This window comes from Cryptotermes secundus, unplaced genomic scaffold (assembly GCF_002891405.2).
Source record: "Cryptotermes secundus unplaced genomic scaffold, Csec_1.0 scaffold614, whole genome shotgun sequence".
Taxonomy (NCBI): domain Eukaryota; kingdom Metazoa; phylum Arthropoda; class Insecta; order Blattodea; family Kalotermitidae; genus Cryptotermes; species Cryptotermes secundus.
This window is the reverse complement of record NW_019728501.1, coordinates 1,877,826-1,898,186: the sequence shown is the minus strand read 5'-3', so window position 1 is coordinate 1,898,186 and position 20,361 is coordinate 1,877,826. Positions and strand designations below refer to the sequence as shown.

The 20,361-nt window shown below is 35.2% G+C and overlaps 1 protein-coding gene across 8 annotated transcripts in view; it reads right to left on the bottom strand.

Annotated features, from left to right (window-relative positions):
- Positions 1-20,361, bottom strand: part of LOC111865235 (sodium-coupled monocarboxylate transporter 1) — a 380,779-nt gene that overhangs the window by 2,958 nt on the left and 357,460 nt on the right. For 7 of the 8 annotated variants that reach the window (XM_023853126.2, XM_033751735.1, XM_033751736.1 and 4 more), the window contains 7 exons: positions 18,893-19,001; positions 17,235-17,344; positions 16,133-16,316; positions 15,948-16,034; positions 15,541-15,701; positions 12,831-13,092; positions 3,562-4,509 (listed from right to left, as the gene is read on the bottom strand). In XM_023853126.2, the coding sequence (XP_023708894.1) occupies positions 4,411-4,509; positions 12,831-13,092; positions 15,541-15,701; positions 15,948-16,034; positions 16,133-16,316; positions 17,235-17,344; positions 18,893-19,001 (1,012 nt within the window). In that variant the 3' untranslated portion in view covers positions 3,562-4,410. Of the gene's footprint in view, positions 1-3,561; positions 4,510-12,830; positions 13,093-15,540; positions 15,702-15,947; positions 16,035-16,132; positions 16,317-17,234; positions 17,345-18,892; positions 19,002-20,361 lie in introns of those variants that run through there. The other variant, XR_004513107.1, reaches the window with a different exon arrangement.

Below are 20,361 nucleotides of genomic sequence, written 5' to 3'. Positions count from 1 at the left end.
GAAAAAATAAAGAAATTAATACTATAAAAAATTGTTCAACAGGAAGTACCATCATGTAACACATTATTGTCTCCTGGGATGTAAGGTCATATAATCTGGTAGATGTAACCACTGCATCTGGTTCCAAATTCCAACATTCTGATAAGTGTCCAGATTTCTTAAAGAGCATGGAAAGTAAACTAATAACCTAATTCATGGCATAATCATTTTTAGGTATGATTGTCACAAAAATCAATAATCTATCTTCAGTAGTAACCATGAACTTTCAACAATGTTGGTGTTAATGTACAGCTATTTTGCTGAATTAACAAAACAGTCATAGCTTCTAGAGGATTTCTGCTGTGATGCTTCTACAACTTCTTTGTAGGACTTGAGCCCAGGTCAGAGGGATAATGAACTTTGACACTACTGTTTGAGATGTTAGGGACACATCCTCACTATTTTTTTACTGTATCAATCAGAGACTTAACAAAAGCAAGAGCACAGACCTAATGAGACAAATCATCTTGAGCTGCTCACACAATACCTCATACTTGTCAGAATTAAGGAGAGGAGGGAGAATAAGCAGCATCTCCAGTCTTCCTGGGGATGAACTAGAAGATGAACAGGTCTTAACTGAGGTACAATTATCGATTTTAACGCAAGCAGTGCACTAAAATTACTGACCACTGGATCAGTATAATTAGCATTCTCTGCTGCAATCTGTAGATAACTCAGATGATATTGAGGTGCACAAGACCCACAATATGTATGAATTTTTATTTTGCATAAAAATATTTATATGACACAAAACAAAAATATTTCTTAGTGGCCACAGTGGCTGCAGGAATTAGTGAACATAAATCAAAACCAGAGAACATATGCCAAAACACATCACACTGCTGACACAGCAAAATGATAGCACAATAGAAATGTATTCATGTGTTAACAAGAGCTAATTGCTGCTGCTGCTGATGATGATGATGACAATAATAAATGTAACTGTTAATAATTGTAACGTATTTTTACCAAAGTCAATTATTACTCAAGCAGTAATTAACAAATTATTTAAACATGAATGTAGGTAATATATTAGTATGTTGAGAATATCTTGCATCTATATTTTAAGGAACTATATTAATAAGAGTGGTGGCTTCTGATCATCTGAACAGGTGAAACCAGGGCTGAATAAAATTTACTCCCATTCAAAATGCCTATAATGAAGAAAGGGAGGAAAAATTTTGTTTTTATTTAAATGTTCAAATTTAAAAGTTTGGTTTTTACTCGTATGTTGCTGAGTATGTCTTGTTTATAGCAACTGCAGGCTTATTATGCATTCACAAGACACTGACAAGTATAAGTAAAGGGGCTCTGCCCTCTTGTGGAGGCACGTGGTACTGTAGTTGGTTGAGGCACTATGCTACAAGGTGGAAGGTCATGTGTTCGATTTCCAGTGAGGTAATTGGATTATTTTCAATTTACCTAATCCGTCCAGACACACTATGGCCCTGGGGTTGACTCAGCCTCTAAAACAAAATGAGTACCAGGAATTTTCCTTGGGGTTAGAGGGCAACTGGAGTGTAAGGCTGACAACCTTACCGCCATCTGTGAGACAACTGTCTAGAAAATGTGAGAGCCTCAACATCTCACAACCTTATGGGCCTTTACAGCCTGTTACAAGGATAACTTCCCTTTTCTGTGTTTTTTTTTTTTTTTGTGGCTGAATACCTTACTCCTCTTGATAAAATTATAATACCCTTTTGTGTCAGGGAGGGATTCAAACCCTGCTAGGGCTATCTGTGCCTTCTAATGCCCACACATCGATCATCAGCAGATTTGAATGAACCTAAAAATGCACTCTTTCAATCACTTACCAGACTGAATTGTTTACATTCCTCATACCTTTCTTTCAGGCTTTCTAACAATCTGATAATTGTGACAATGAATAACTTCGAAATGGTCTTTAAATTCAATTCAGTGCTTCCTCATTGAATTCTTTTCAGGTATGGTAGCTATTTAGTAAAAGTAATAAACTTTTATATTATTATTCTGCTGCAATATTGACTTTTAAATTTTCACTAAACTCTATATGTTCAGCATCTACACGGGGCTTCCAATGAATTTCCAGTCATATTAATATTACAGGCTCATCAGATGGACTAATACAAAATAGTCACAGAGTTAATCTCAGACAAAGAACCATGGATGATCAGACAAGTGGGGGATAAATGAGTACACACAAAATTCTAATAAGACCTAATGTGGGGCTATGGCTTGATGGCCTCTGCCATAATGGAACATACTTATGAGGGGACAGCCTGACAATTATTGAGTGCCATAAGCAAGCCAAATTTCCATGAAATAATGGGATAAAGATTGGGCCTATGAGCAAAGCCCTTCATGAGTTTCTTGCAACTGAAGAAACTTCTTTGCAAATGAAAAAAAAAACTTTTTATGCCAAACAAAATGTAAAAAATTGGAAATCTATGAAAGTATTGTTTATGCCATACTAAATACAAACATATTAGAAATTCATCTAATTACCATTTATACACTGAGGCATCGTATATTATTGAGGCCAAGCCTGGTGCCTCCAGCCCTTAAAAATAGGCTCCCTCTGATTAGATAACATGTTATACAGTGTTATCAGAAATGATCATTTGATAAATTATTGCACTGACTGTAATATCCCCCCCCCAAAAAAAAACAAAGAAAGAAAGAAAGAAAGAAAGAAAGAAAGAAAGAAAGAAAGAAAAATTCTGAATATAACTGGGTTGAAGGAAAGAATCAGGCTTCCAAGTGATACCAACAAACAGCATGTAGTCATGAGATTACACACTTACCAACATAAAACATATGGAATTTACATTATGAAGTACAATTTTACAGTCTGTTCCAGTCATACAGCCACAGTCTCTCTGATCTTAAAAGTTTCAAAATGTTTATGCATACTTTTCTCTAGTGTAATAAAAGACCTTCAGACAAATATCTTCGAGTCTCTTGAAATCTGAGTTAGCACTCAACACCCTGCGAGGGGGAATGGTAAAAGACTCTGTCCCTTGGAAGCTGATCATGATTTCTTACTTAGTCCAATGTGCTATAACATTCACAAAAATTTAGTGCTCAGTTGATATGGTTTCAATCATATTCTTGTAAGTATACTTGTATACTACAAATTACTGATTGTGTGACTTGTCTCTATCATATATATTGCTAGCTAATTTCTGTGATTAGATTAAAAATGTACACGCACTTATTTCATGCTAGTTTCATTTCAAAGATGAGGAAAATATATGTATTTCATTCTTGACATATAGATGGGACAACTTTCTTTTTTTAATGTAGAAGGATATAATGAGGTGTGTGTGTGTGTGTGTGTGTGTGTATATATATATATATATATATATATCCACTGAGTTTAAGCACAGCATTAAAATCAAATTTTAGAATGGTACAAAATATTTTAAAGACGATGAATTTGAACTTTTCTCTAAATATATGTGAACATGACAGGATATAAATTTATAATATAAAGAACTGTTTCATCTCTTATACAAATATCAGCCGGGGGACAATTCTGTTAAATTCATACAGATAGCATACTCAGTTAGATGTGGGTCCTTTCTGTAGACAATTTCAGAAAATTCGTTTAACTCACATTAATACTGCATTAATTTGGAACTTATAGAATGAAATTTATGCCATTGCATAGGACACTGAAAGCTTTGACCGCCCCCCCCCCAAAGGAAAAAACTGAAGCCTATATTTGCATTTGTAATCAATGCCCAACATAAATCCCACAACATACATTTGACTTTCGTGATCTGAAAATATAATGCAGAACATGAATTTTTATGTCAAATTCTATTATTGCTAAGTTGAAATATGCTAATTTTTGTTTCTCTAAATTATGAAATTCATGCATCATATCAAAGAAACATAATGTTAATCATTTGCATGATATGATCAAAATATCTTGTATAGAAATTCTGGTCCACTTTGTCCAATCTATTTGGTTATTTGGGAAAAGATCAGAAAAAGAAAATGTGTTCTTCCAGCTCTCAATAGCTAACATGCAAATACACTAATAAAAGACAATTTCTGTAATAAAAAACATGGAAAGATTAATAATAAAATCTTACCCTTGCATATACATACAATACTACAGGAAACATCTAAAAGTTCAGTTTTCAAAAAGTAGTATCTATGTGTAAATCCTAATGGGAAGTTATAGCTAGTAACTTATTAATCATGGTTAATATATGATTAATAATTAATAGGTACTCGTTTTCTCTAAGATTATCACTGCAACAATAAATCTCTCTGATCACATGCCATAGTCTCTCACACAACTCTACTCCTAATGAAAGCCACATACCTTGTATCGAGCTCAATGCCTATTTAACACAGAAGCTACAAGTACATATTAGGTCAGTGCTGAATATTTTGAAGTTTGCCAGAAATACTGTCATGTTTAAGGTCTAATACAAATCCAAAGTTGTCAGCTCCACTCGTGTCATGCGTTGTAGTCTGTAAAGAATATTTCAAAGAGAATTATAAATTTTAAAATATATTTACAACAAATAACAGTTAAAATAAATTTCGTCCTGTCATTTATCTAATGTAATATTCTGCATAACAACAATGGGAACGTGTAGGAATTACTGAACTATTAGAGCTAAAGAGGAAGTATGGAATGCACAAACAAATCAAGTTGACAAAATGCTAATTCAAAAATTCACTCAGTGATTATTGAGTTTTTCAACTGAAAAATAATTACTGATGAATATTTATATCTATCTATAATTACCTCTTTGTAGTGAAATAAAGGTTGTTTCTCATTTTCAGTGTTGTAATGTGTGATATGAGCATTATGATTAATTAAAATTACCTAAAACATATGAGGCACATTACTCAACTGACTAATAAACGGGTGTTGCAATATTTATTTCGATTATCATGGAACTAACAAAAATTAGAAATTTTAACTAAAATAAAAAATGTATAAATATTTTAACCTCTGCTACTTTAGAAAATTTATATTAAAAAAGTTTTTTTGTTTCAGAGAAAACATTCTGATGTGGCATATCAATGCATACTGCCGGAAAGAAATGTTTACTTATTTGTAAATTTGACAGTAAGGATTTGTTTCAACATGATTTTCAACTTACTGGTGTTCTTGAAATGGCTAAAAAATGCTCCAGCCATAATACATAAATATGAAGAAATGCGTATATTTTTAAATATGTTGAATCTTTAAAGAAAACGGAAAAAAATGTAAGCTAGAGTAAAGAACGCCTGTGCTGAAATCTGGTGTTCATTATCTCCATCTCTGTTAAATTAATAGCAGACATCAACTGCCATATTTTGTTTAGAATTCAGTTTCTGAAACCAGACAATCAACTATTTCTAACAGCCAGTTTACAGCAAATGATTCTCAATTCCTTCCTCAGTAAACACTAACCCACTTCTAAAATATTTAATATGAACTAATTATATTCTCTTCTTTCAACATTCTGGTGTTCTGGTATTAGGCCTATTTATTTCCCTAAATATCCAATTGACATTTACATAATTATAGTCATGAATAAGTCAATACTTAAACCAGCATTGCTTCTTAATTTTTAATAAATTTCAGCCTGAAGTTCATTTACAGGTATACAGAATGAGATAATTTTTATTCTTGTGAAAAATGAAAAGCCAATATGCCATGAAGTGCAATGACCATGACACAAATAAAATAAATTCGTTAGTCTACATAACATGTAAATGATTAAAACTCAGCTGGATTACTAATTATCATACGGTTAAATGAAAGATATCCTCAAAGATCCTCCAGAATAATTCCAGAAGTGACTGAAAGTAGGCTATATATGCATTCCTCCAAATTCTTACCTTGGCATCATTAAAAGATATCTGCCCATCTCATTCACACTATAATAACACCTGCAGTTTAAACAGTGTTTTTAAATTACTTAATAATAAACAAATTAAACATGGGGTTTTGCATCTTGAGAGTGAGCAAAAAATTCAGAATGATTTAGGATGACTGTCCCTCCAATTTAATAAGAAACATAGCCTATTACTTTGCATTAGAATAGTGAACGCTCTTGCTAAGAACCAAGATCAGGTGAGGAGGTTATGTACTTACCCACATTGAAAACAACACTGATTACTGACAGGAAATAAAACAACACTTGTGGCACTGGATAGAAAGCAAAAGCTGGCACAAATATATGATGCAAGATAGGAAACAAGTGTTTTACTTCAAATAATGTCAACATCTACAAACAAAAGGTATAAAATATGACAAAACAATTACAGGTATAACAAAAATACAAACATACAAGCAACACCAAGCAACACAAATTATTGTAACCTGCTATTTTACACATGTCAAAAAAATAAAATAAAATAAAATAAAAAATCAGAAAGGAAGCTAAGGCACAACAGACATTGAAAACAAAAATTAAGTAAAACATGACTGACTGGTGGGAATTTTAGTTTAAAATTGTGCTTAATATCTGTAAGATGCTGCTGATTTTGGAAAATCATGAAGTAATACCGCCTTGAAAATCTCACTAGGCCTGCACAATATATAATCTTTTCAACACAAAAATTAACTGTTGTGTTTCTGGACAGTATCCATCATCCTGTTTTTATTTAAAACACATTGTTTCAGAGACTGGATTCTGTCTCCATCTTCGGGTGGAACCTACTCAGCTGGCCCAGGTGATAGAGCGAAGTGTTCAGAGATAAGGACTGGCTCTTATCAAGACAGAAGCCAGTCTCTGAAATGTTGTTTTAAATATAAATAGGAAGATGGATAATGTCCAGAAATACAATAGTTGCTTTAATATACCATCATCACAGACATTTAGAGCTTATTTACAAAAAAATCAACTGAATTTATACCTTATTATTTCCAGTTCAGTGAAAGCCTCAATTGTATTCTGCTCAGTATCAATCAAGTATAGGTGCTCACTTTAAAAGGAGCTATCAGATACTCCAAAATTAAAGTTTGTAATGAGATAAATCCATGAATCACAACCATATTGACTCCATTTCAGAAAAAAAGATAAAAATCTGGCAGAAATTCAAAATGTTCTGTAGGAAAAGTGAACTAGTACAGATTCTCACACATCTGGTAAATGTTTGATTTCCTTCAAGAGGAGGAAGGGTTCAAGTACCTATAAGATCTCTTCCATAGAGAATACGCAGAAACGCCTGTTTCAAGACTCATAATGTCTTGAAAGAGGCATTTCCGCATATTCTCTATGGAAGATATCTTTTATGTACTTGAACCTCATAATAATCTTATATCTTCATTATATCATCTGGTGCCTGTACTGGCCTGCATTCTTCTTTAATTGCCTCCTTGCTCTTCCTCCCTCTCTTTGTACCATCTACGCTGTCTTCACAAATTTTTACATGTAGAAGTTTTTATTTTATTTTCTAAACATTTCTTGCTCTCTGGAATATACATCAGTCTCAAATGTTCACACTTGTTCTATTAGCCCCATGCACACAGGACATCAAATTAGTAAATAATTCACTTTCTTGCAACCAGGACCATATTTTGCTCCATCTCTATGGTCTGAATGTATGAGCACTGCCAAATTCATGAGTGTGTGGGAATCCCCCCACAAAACTTGTGGGGTATCATACAAATATTTATAATATCACATGGGTAAAAAATACTGTTCATCGAAGTGCAACAGAAACTATCTGATGCACATCAGGGAAGGAACTGACAACATGTTACACATTTACACGTCACCTACACACATTATTGTATAAAATGTAAAATGTATAACCTTTTAACAGTCATGAAATAAGCATAAGGTCTGCAGTCACTTATAAAATCAGGAAGTATTCTTAAAAACTAAAAAAACACTAGAACAAATACAATATTTTAAGAGAGCAGTGTTTAACTTTATAAATATGATATACAGTGTGTCCCAAGAGGAAAGGTCAATATACTGAGACATCATAGTAAAGTTCGTTCTAAGCAAAAAGTGCGTATGTACATGTGTCCTATTCCGAAGTTTCCAAGATAGAGTTATTTCACTGTACAGTTCCAAAATTGTTGATAAGAAAGAGATATTATGTACTGTTCCTAATACCAGTATTTATTGTTCAAGTTACCGTGTTGGTACAGTTTACCTAGTTCAAAACATTTTCAAAAATTTCACCATCAACATAAATGCACTTTGCAACTCATGTAAGGACATGATGTGTTGCTCACCTGACTGCATCCTGTCATTCCTTTATGTGGGCAATATAATACAATAGTTCTATCTCGGAAACAGTTCGCAATAGGACACAAGTACATGTACAATTTTTTGCTTAGAATGACCAATATTATGACCTCCAAGGACACAGATCTTGCAACTTGTGTGAGTACATGCTGTGTCACTCGTCTGAGTGCATCCTGTCATTCCTTTATGCGGGAATAGGGCACATGTACATATAAAATTTTTTGCTTAGAATGACCAATACTATGACCTCCCAGAACACAGACCTTTTCTCCAGGGACACCGGGTAAATTGTAGCCCTTGTCATGAGCTACCATCATCTTTTATATCAAACTTTGTTAAAATCTGTGAAATATAAGTCCATGGTGTCACATATTCCTATATTTGCATTCAATTGGAATTAAGCAGGAGGAGATAAACATTCCATTTTAAGCTTTAGGCAGAAATAATGCATGATGTAGTTCCATAAGGAGTCACTGATAGAAATGAATTTCTGAAGTTTTCTCAGAACTGCATAAAAATGTTATTCTTTAGTTGAAATGCAGCTCCATTAAAGTTTCACAATCCCTATTTTAACAGATGTACATGATGAGTATTAAATATAACAAATCTGAACTGGTTTCTTAAATACACATATACAGCAATTCATATTATGTCACTATTCAAAACAAGACTTTTTCCAGCCAGTATGCACACCACCAAAAGTGAGGCATACTGGCATCATCATCTATTACACTCTTACCACTATCATTACCTTTTTGAGGCCATCATTATAACAAGCCTAATTGTTTTATTTAAACGTAGTTTTCATCTCATGGGATCGTTAAACAGGTTCCAAAGGACTCAAAGACATCAGAGTAAGTAAGAGGACTTATTTGGCTCATAAATAATCAGTGCTTGGAAATAAATTTTATAAGAGCCTACATAATATTCTGGTACAGCAAGACACATTATTCCCCAACAGTGTCATTTTGTGTGGCGCAAATTATTAATAACATTATTAATATATTTGCCTAGCAACATTTCATACAGGTAGCAGATATAAATTAATGAAAGTCTCTTTTTGAATATGTATAATTCCACACAGAATGTCTTCACACAAGTGGGTTTTAAATATCCCAATGTTAAATCTATAATACTGTTATTATTTTCATTAATGTCATTCATGGATGATAAATATATTTATGGGTGTCAACATATAATTTCCCTTTACTTGGGGGTTCAGTGAGACTTTTTTCTTGAACTTCAAACTGCTGTAGTTTTAAATTCCTTCAACAGAAAATCACTTCACATTTCGCAAATATCAGTAGAATTTCAGAAACTTCAGGACCTCGTTGACTAAAATATAATTCATAATGAGTCAAAAAATAGTTCATACCTCTATTATTTATTGAAGGCATGGTAATATTTACGCAAATATATCTCATCCACACATCTACTTAAAACTGACTGCACATTACACTTGTATACATTCCAATCTCTTAGGTATTTTACTAGAACCTATCACTGAAAATGTAATTTATTCTTTAAAAGTGGTGGTTCTCTGTTGTGACGACAATGAAAAATATAGCATTTGGGAAGTGAAATTATATCTTTTAGCTTAATAATTTTAAAAGTAGTCTGCATAAGGAAATTGTGTGTCCATTTGCTAAAGCAACGGTAATGGGATACACTGGTAATAATACTGTTACGTGATTGAGTGACTACAGATGAGGTTTGGATTGGTAATTTGATTTACTGAACAATTACAGAATGTAACCGCAAGTAACTCAACATTCTCACTGAGTCACATACTCCAAAAATTACTGTAACAACAGCGCACATAAGTCTTCTCAGGCTTTCCTAACCATTGCTCAGTAGCAGCTTCCAATGGCGGACATTTCCCTTAGTCTGGGTTCTTGATTTGATTCTTTTTCAACCTTTGCTTCCCTCAGAGTGGTGTCCGCCTTTCTTGGTTGGTTTTCATTTCAGCTTTCATTTCGGCCATCATTTGTTCTTGGTTGGTTACCACCTCAGTTTTCAATTTGGCCATCAGTTGTTCTTCGCTGGCTAACAGGTGTTCCAGTATTTTCTCCGTCATTTGTTCCACTTTTGTAATATAACAATACAACTAACCACTGTAGTCTTCAATTTAATAACTCAATCCAGTGCCACTTCTGACATCAGTTGTCACTTGTATGAGGGACTACATATGCAATTTGGATTGGTAATTGGATTTATTGAACATTTACAGAAATAGCAAACAACTGTAAGAGCCTCACTGAATTACACACACCAAAGATCATTGTAACCACTTACTTACTTACTTACTTACTTACTCACTCATGGAGCTGAGCCCTTCTGGAGGAGCTGCCAATTCTGCAGCTACTCAAGAATTTCCCAGCATTTTATGGAACCAGAATGTTTATTACCGTGTTCACAAGAGCCCTCCACTGGCCCCTATCCTGAGCCAGATCTATCCAATCCATATCATCCCATCCTATCTCTCCAAGATCCATTATAGTACTGTCCATCAGTGTAACCACATCACACATAAAGTCTTCTCAGTCTTCCTTGACAGTTGCCTGGTAGCAGCTTCCAACGACAGACATTCCCCTTATTCTGTCCCCAAACTGTCTCCATGCCTCAGCTACCAGCTTCTCACAGCAACAGATCACAAGGACTTAACTGCAGCAACCCTCTAACTAACTCACTCACTTCACCAACCAACTCACTCCACTCCAATAACTGACTCACAGGCTGGTGGCCATCACACACCAACCTCCTATTCTTCTAACTTTCGTTTCAAGGTTATCTCATCAAAGACAAATTCAAAGTCACATTGCGGCTGGCAGTCAATCACGTAACTGCAGCTGCTCGTTATATAGCCTCAGCATCGCTGGCACAGAAAACAGCTCTCCCACAGTTCTTATATTGGTGCATCACGTAGCTATCACCACTTCACAGTTACTCCACTGTTGCGTGTTACGAATCTCTTATGACCATTACCTAGCAATGGCTGTTGCATAGCTGCTTATTTCCTAGTCGTTGTGTAGCAATGGGTCTACATCCCACAATATTAATTAAATATATACATACATATTTGGCATATTTAGAAACTATTCAATAAAATGTATACCATTTTGAGTGTTGTAATTTTTTTCTCTTTTTTTAATTAGAATTTGAAATTTGAAGTGTGCCTTAAGCTTGATAACATACTGAAGTCAGGCCAAGTACTATCAGTTCTGAGCTTAATTAAAACCACATCCTCCTATGAAGATGTATTACAGATCTGCTATAACAGCTTTTTTTTCCTTGGCACTACAGCCCCAGTGGGCTTAGGCCTACCTCCATGAACTTCTCCGTTCACATAACAGCTATACACCAAAGCAAACAATTTTTGACAGATAAAAACATGAAAGGGATTTCTTTTGCAGTAAAACATAACTTATCATGAACAACTATAGAGAAGAACTCATAGACACAAAATCACAGAGACTGTGAGTAAATGTACCAATTTACATACAAATGAAAAGTCGCACTAATCAAAATCAGTCAGAATTTTAAAACTTACAGTTACTTAGCAGCTTCATATTTTGGTAACATGTTCATTACTCGCATAAAATATATCACATTTCAATGAATATAATTTTGTTCATGCTGGAATATGTTCAATTTACCAGTTAAGTGGTCAACTGATACTAATTCTATTAAAATATTAACCAATTTCAGAGACATATTCCTTTTTGTTTCTTTTTAATGTATCTGCTCTCACATTATGAAATGTAATCTCCCCTTAATGTGTAACATTTTTGGACTACTGGGTTCTGATTCCCAACAGGGTGACTCTTTGGTGCATTCACAATAGAAAGTTGCAAAAATATGCCTATTTCCTTGGTCTTATCTGTCTATAGGTAAGTGTTAATTCAAAAAACCATTTAACAGATTTTCATATCATTTCATATCACGAAGTTCCACTAAAATTATTAAAAATTCTATAACGTTGATTTAAATTGGACAAAATAACAGAGCTTTCCATGAAAACCTACATACTTTTTTGTGTGTCTCTTAGCATAACTCACTCAAAATTTATATGAATGAAAAATGCTTTGAACAAAAAGTACAGATAAAAATAAAACACATTGGCTCATAAGCAATATACTTTTTCTAAGTCTTGCAGTCTTGGATGCAATTAAATGAAATGGAGTGATCACACCAGAACTGTTAAACCATGTATACATTTCCTAACTTTTTTCCCACTCTGTCCAGGTCAGTTCAAAATCCAACCCAGCTTCCAATTTAATGGGTCATTTGCTTGGGGGTGAAGTAATCAGAGCATAAAGCTAATCCCTTGCCTCCATACAATGCACAGATTAGGGAACTTTATTTACATTGCCCCATATAGATTCATGGTGTGGTACCTTGGCACAGGGAAAACTTTACCTCTTTTATTATGTATGTGAAATTGATACAGAAGCCTGCAGTTGGTTTATTATAATTTAAACTTAACACCTGGTGTGTAGGTGAAGTCAATCGCAATGCATGCGACACAGCAAACCAGCACCAAACTACACATCACTACTGGACTGCAGGAACTTTACCCTGAGAACTAACCTTTATTGCATTCTTATCCTTCATTTCTTCCTCCTTCAGCAGCAGTTTGCATGCTCCTAGATTCTTGCTGATATGCATGGATGATGTTGGCTTGAATACAGGAGAATTGTGTGGCTGGGATATTGATTTATTTCCAGTTTTGCGTAACAGCCAACTATACAGAAGGCTGACCAGCATGCCCACTCCCACAGTCAAAACAAGGGATAATAGACTATACCATAAGAACGACACTCTGTACAGGACAAATGCAAACTCAGTGGACCTAGAAAGAGATAAGAAGGGACATATTACATGAACACACACACACAGTAGAAATTAATCTACACTGATGCTTATAATTGCAGTTTGTAATTATTACCTAGTCAAAATATTTGTACATTCTTCTCTGCTATGTCTGTAAAAGGTTTAAAGCTAGAAATATGAAGGTTACCCATTATGTTTAGTATTGCGCAAAAGATCTGGGCCATAATTAAATCCATGTATCACTGGAAATAAATTAATAGTCTTACTTTATTTTAAAACTTTAACTGCATGATAATGATATCTGAATGACTAGAAATCATGTTCTACCCAGAATTGAGACAAACTTTATTCTCTTAAAAACATACTAAAATGCTAAACAATTTCTGTAATATGTGATTTCATTTATTGGAACTTAAGTGTCTGAAGAGTGGGGGAAAAATAAAAATCGCTTCTGCCCTTGTGGCTAGCGGCATATGTATAGCTCACAAAAGTGGTGATGCTGTAACTGACAGCCCTATGAAAAGTGATATCCAGAGCTGTTAACTTCTCAGAATGTGAAAGTTCAAGATAAAATAGGACATGCTATAGAAAGGATATTGAAGGTTTGGGTTTATATATTTAAATTCAGAGTATGTGGTTTATACTGCACATTTCCCCTTTCCTTCTTGAAATAGCTAGATCTATAAGAAAATTAAATAATATTATGGAACGGTATAATATGACAAGCGATGTTCTCAATGAACATATCAGAGGAACTGCTGCCTCATGAAAAGGGCTCTGACTCAACCCTAATGATATAATGAAGAACATGAGATGCAGCTAAAGATATTCCATTTGAAATATGGAGTTTAAGATAGAAAAAAAAAAGAGACATGTAAGGCAATCAGATGGTTCCCTAAAGCATGCATAAAGCTGTATCCAAGCTCTTTCTTGAATGTTGAATCAAAATATCCATGTATGCTATTGCCATGACTCCCTTCACAGATAAACAAATTTTGTTCCACATATAAGAATAAACTGTATAGGAAGAATTAAAGGCCATATTTCCATCCTAAAATGCATTAACCCTTTGCCATACCATTCAAAATCACTGCATTCTGATATTAGGTCTGACAATAAAGTTTGCGAACTCACCACAGTGTGCTTGCCATGGCAGCATTGAACAGAAACCTCAGTACGGTTTGATGATGTTGGCATACAAAGTTTACTGCTTGGAGTACTGAGAAGGCTGCATGAAAAAATTGGACGGAAATGACCCAAACATTCTGCCAACAACTCATGGATCTTGCATCACAACAATGGACCTGCTCACACGGCACTGCCTGTGAGGAAGTTTTCAACTAGTAAACAAATAACTGTATTGAAAAATCCTCCCTAGTCACCGGATCTAGCCCCAAATGACTTTTTTCTGTTCCCAAAGATAAAGGAAATATTGAAAGGAAGATATTTTGATGACACTGATGACATCAGGAGTAATACAATGGCAGGTCTGAAGATCAATATACAAAACCAATTCCAAAATTGTTTTGAAGGGTGGACTAGGCGCTGGTATAGATGAATAGCTTCCAAAGGGGAGTACTTTGAAGGCAAACACAGTGATATTCAGCAATGAGGTCTGTAGAACTTTTACTGCGATGAGTTCGCGAACTTTATTGTCACACCACGTACTACTAGTTAAGTAACTATGATGATACCACAGGACTCGATACATGACTTGGCTAATGAAAGAGACCACAGGGATCTGGCTACATTTCAACAAATTCAACTGAGATATGTGACACCTTGACTGATGCTTACGGACTACAAACCACGGATTTTAGTTTAGTTTAGACAGCCTTCAATAAAAATCCATGTAAGGATGAGTTCAGATTTGCTAAATCCATAGATTCCTCCAGATTAAGCAACAGACTATGGGCTAGATATAATGATGAGTGTCTTATCCACCAATTGCTCTCCTGCTTACCTGCTCCTGGGGCAAGAAGAGTGATAAAGGAAATATTCCTCTGTGTGTGTGTGTGTGTGTGTGTGTGTGTGAGTGAGACAGGGCATTTGAGTGTGTGTTATAAATATTGCATCATACATTACCTTGGTTTGTGATGATGGGAGATGACATTCTGTGATGCATTGAAAATTCACATTTTAGGCCTTACTGATATGGCCAATCAACCAGGATGTCTTTGTTACAATTCAAATGCTCAGTACTATAATTTGCTATATTAAGCGAATATTAGGCAAATTTAATTTTTTATGTACTAATATGTTGGACATGGAAGAATGTAATCTGGTAGCAATTTACAGTATAAGTAAAAATTCTGTTTTAAAAGTGCAGATAACTACATCAGGTATCCCCTCATAGAATTAATATAAGTGTAAATATCACTTGAGAAACAAGGTAAAAGTGTAGGTGAGCAGCATAACAGTCCATCCTTAAGTCATCTCTGAAAAGTTTTAACCAGTACAGACTCACTTGCTGCGATCTGCTAACAATGTTGCATTCACCAGTGCACATCCCTCAGTTGACAGAGGCAGAGGTACAGAAACTACTTCTCCCCTGTCTGACATCACTTGGCCCAAAACAGCTAGCCAACCAACAACTCCAATTCCAGCTGTCAGGCCAGTTGCTGCACCCTGTTACAGAATGCATGTACATTCTTTAATACTCAGAAAATCACACTGGCAACTTCCAAGGCAATAAAATGAATTCCTAAACTTTTATATGAAAAACAAATCTTAAACAGAGGAACCTCTTGACTGAGATCAATGGAATTCGGACTGCAGAAACTAAGTACTGCAGGAAGGAAAACGTTAAATTAACAATAAAAAAATAATGACAGAAATTCCACTGCATTAATGGAAATATATTTTTGTACTTACAGCAGTATTTGCCCATGGAACAAACATTCCCAGAATAAATAGTCCTAAGAAAGAGCCTGAGAAGAAACTTGACAAAGAAATGGCAACCTGGAATAGTAAACATGAATAAGAAATTCAGCATGTCATAATATTCATACCACTTATATAAAATTATACTTTTGTTTATTATCTGTAACATGACTTACAGGAGCAAGTCCACCCATGTAAGGCACCAGATATACCAACGCATAAGACAGCAATCCAAACAATAGTGCTAGAAATTTGACAGTAAGTCCAGACTTGTGTTGAGATAGAGATTTTTTGAATGCAGTGCCATCTAATTCAGCCCACCATATAGCAGCTAATGAGTTCAGACCTGTAGACACAGTACTGAAACACAAAGATCAGAACTGTGAACAATTTACTGTCATAATCTGTCTCAGCCCAAAAGAAACAACCTGCTAAATAGAAGGTATTCAAATGTAACATTATTTAAAAGGAAAGTGTATGCAGATAAATCAAGAATACACAATTAACTGGTTAACCTGTTTCATTCATCAGTTTCACTGGTATTCAGTCTCATTCATTAATTTTTTAAGAAGTGTAATGCTATGATTTTTTTTAATTCTGAAAGCGTATTTGAAGCTAAAATATTATATAAATTTACAGACATTAAGCATGTTTCCTAGCTGAAGGTAGAAACCAACTGGGAGACCGAGGAATAAATGGGACAATAGTACTGAAATGGTAAAGTGTTTAATTAAGCATCATTCCACAAAGATGAATGAGGGAGTGGAGGTATAGCTCCACACAATTTTATCCTCAGTACTATATGGTGGTTGATGTTCTACTTTGCACCCTGGTAGCTTTACCTCCATAAATAGTGCTAATGCCCATTGTATAGGAAGCTGAGATGGACCCCAGAGTCAGTCTGGATGCTGTCTTAATGAAGCCAAGAAGGAAAATGTGGGTTTGATTCGTATGAATCAGGATAGGAATTCAGTTGCAGATTCTTGTGATGATGGCAATAAACCCCTGGGTTCTACGACAGGAAGAAAATTTCTTAACTGGCTGAAATATTATTAGCTCTGTTCCATGGAATTAGTTATATAGATTATCTGTTGTAATTTTTCAATATTCTGTGTCACTAATTCATCAGACCCATGTTCATATTGACCAACTGGGGCAATTCACAAACTAAAAAGCAATTAATGATAGTAGTTCTAGTAATACAGAATAGAGAACAGTGCATTTTAATACCAAATTATTACTCTATTTCTATTTGGATTCAGAAGGATCTGGACTAACCTCAAGCCTGCACTGAATATTCCTGCAACGAAAAGACCCGGAAAGCCAACATATTCTCCAAGTGTGTCCATGACATATAGAGGAAACAGTTGGTCTGGTTTACTCAGAACCTATGAAAATATTAATACATATATTATTTTGTAGTATTTGAGGTTCTAAGAAACTGATGGTCAAGAAGAGTTTCATCTTCTGGTGCATAACACCATGTAGTCTGTTGAAAGTCAATCAGGGTTTCAGTAGAAATTTCCACCACCATTTTCAGGATGAAGCAGAGACGTTCTTACTGCCCGCTTCATGCTGCATTCTTGCTTGGCTTACTCTTCAATCTTGCAGATGGAGGTCACATGTTCCTCTGAAACGTCAGTCGATTTTCAGTGGACTACACTGTGTTATACCAGAAGACAGAACTCTTCATACACATCATTTGTCTCCCAATGAAATATCTGACCAGTCACCTCTCACATTCAAGTATATTAGAAATATAGGTCATGCTGAAATAATAAATGAATGAATGAATGAATCAATCAATCAATCGACCAATAAAAAATTCCATTACATATACAATTAGAAGATTAAATAAGAAACAGTCACATCATGGGATTGACTGCCATGGTTAGATAACCTAAACTAAGTTGAGAGGTTGGCTGTGTATCATAAACTAAAAAGCAGTGGTAATAGTCCATTTCAAGTCACCATCCTTTAATTTTCCAAATATGAATATCCCATTTGAGTAAATAGCATACGTGCTTCATTTTTATGCTTATATCTCAGTCCAGGGATGTGTTATCCTGACTAAGATTTCTTGTTGTTTTCACCAGTCCCTCAGGCATATTCTCAGATAGTAGTTTAAATAGGTCATAGCTACTTCCTTCCATATACTTTCCAAATCATCAGCCACACAATCACTCAGTGTTACACAACAATATCAACCAAAAAGTATTGCCAAATAATAATACACTGTGCTGGAAGAAAAAGTATCACAAACAACCTCTCAGAATAGCCTATGCTTCATTTCAGATTCAAAGACAGGTGGCTCCCAAGTAGAGCAAGAGTGTTAATCACCATGGAACAACATTTGGTGTTACATGAATTTGACCTGATTGCTGGGTCAGAGGTGAAGTCCACACATGCCTGTCATGCAATTCTGCAGCAAAGACAGATCAGCATGAAGCATCTATGGAACAATGACTGGCAACAGAAAAATAAATTCTTCGTAAAAAATTTGTCATTTGCTACTTTGCACACTGAAACCCCATATGGACTACTCTAGGAGTGAGCCCAGATTTGCACAATGAGGAACAGGCAGCCTCACAGTTACATAGGGGGAGGGTACACAAAAGAAAGCTTCTCCTACTCTAATATCAACCTGAACCTTCAACTTTCACATGCTGTACTTTAACAGTGAGGTCCTAAGAGCATAACCATTATATGTGGCAAGAAAAAATACTTCTCCCAAGAAGTTATATTACTATAGATTAAGTACAGGTTTTGAGATTTAAATTCAATTTGTTGCTTTATGTATTGATATTCATGTGTAACTAGGGCAGCTGAGTTGACCGCGGACTCACAAACCAACCAAGTGACATGCTAGCTAAGTAGGAAGATGTTACAGAACTAAGAGGTAACATAATTATTCAAAGAAAATAATTCCTACTTACACCACCTGAAAGAGGATCACAGTCATAGTAGCGTGCAAATATCAGCATTCCTGCATACACTGTGAGAAACACTACCACAGTCCAACCAGCAGCGTTAATCCAGATCATCCTGCAAATGACATACTAATGACGTACATTATTAACATATGTCCTTGCATCAGCATACTGAACCTTAGAAATTATATCCATTACACTGCAAACTACTCCTTCAGCAAATATTCCAATGTAGACCATGCCCTCACTCTCTACTTCCTCATTTTTCAAAACTGTAATATGATTCAAATTATGAGGGAATTTTGATCATGTCTCACATCATTTCCGACACCACCAGTCTGTGTTAATTTCAACAAATTACTTTTCTTAATTCACTAATAGCAATTAGCACGATTGGAAGCTGGTACTTGTAGGAGCTTCAAATATTAATCTGCTGCTCGGTATGTTAAATCTTGTATCTATAAAGATGATATGAATTACAGCAGCTCAATCAGTACACTTACTTATTATGGATGGCTGGGATTCGATTACCAGTAAGAACAATGGAAGTTATTTGTCCAACACCATGTCTTAAATATGACTAGTATTGACCCTGTCTCCTGTCCAACAGACACTGTAGGCTCCTTCATCAGAGCAAAGCTACATGAGACTGGAGCTGACCAATCATCTCCAAATAGCACATTGTGTGGGCTTTTACCTCCACTCTTCTTTTTCCTATGTGCCTCCTACAGGCTGTCTCATCCACATGTATTAAGAAAGTAAAATATTAATGTAATTATATTAACTGTATTGTATTGTATTGTATTGTAACTATCTGAAGTATGCATGTACCATTTGCTTTAACACAATAATATTCTGCATTTTGTTCACAGAGTGTATTGATGTGTTTCAGACAGTTCTCAAAACAAAGAACGATTATTTCCCTAAACTGCCTTAACCAACTGGCCTTTATAGTGGGGATGCGGTGCGATTTATGTGAGGTAGGAACTATATTTTTAAATATTATTTTGAAGAAATATGTTTACAAAAATTCATAAAATAAAAATTCCATGGCCTCCATCTCAATCCACTAATTCTAACCATCCTAGCACCTTCACTTTCATATTAAAATTATCAGAAGGAAAGTTTGGTGAAGCCTCAGAACCTTCTAACAAATAGTGTTCCTCCCCTACCATAAAGTATGATATTGTGATGTATTTGCGCTATGAAGGACACCACCCCTCCAGCGGTGACATAACAACATCGGAGCAACTGCCGCTGCTATGGTAACAGGCCAGTCAACACTCTGCCCAGCCCCCCCGCGGTGACATAACAGCACTTCCCACTGTGATATAACAAGGGGACACCGCTGGTAACGCGAGGCAACAGGGGACGGTATAAAAAGCCGGCTGAGCAGTATGTGAGGAGAGGCACGTCACAGCACGACATTGCGATGTATTGTAACCGTCCAAACCTTTTAATATTCTTTAATGGAC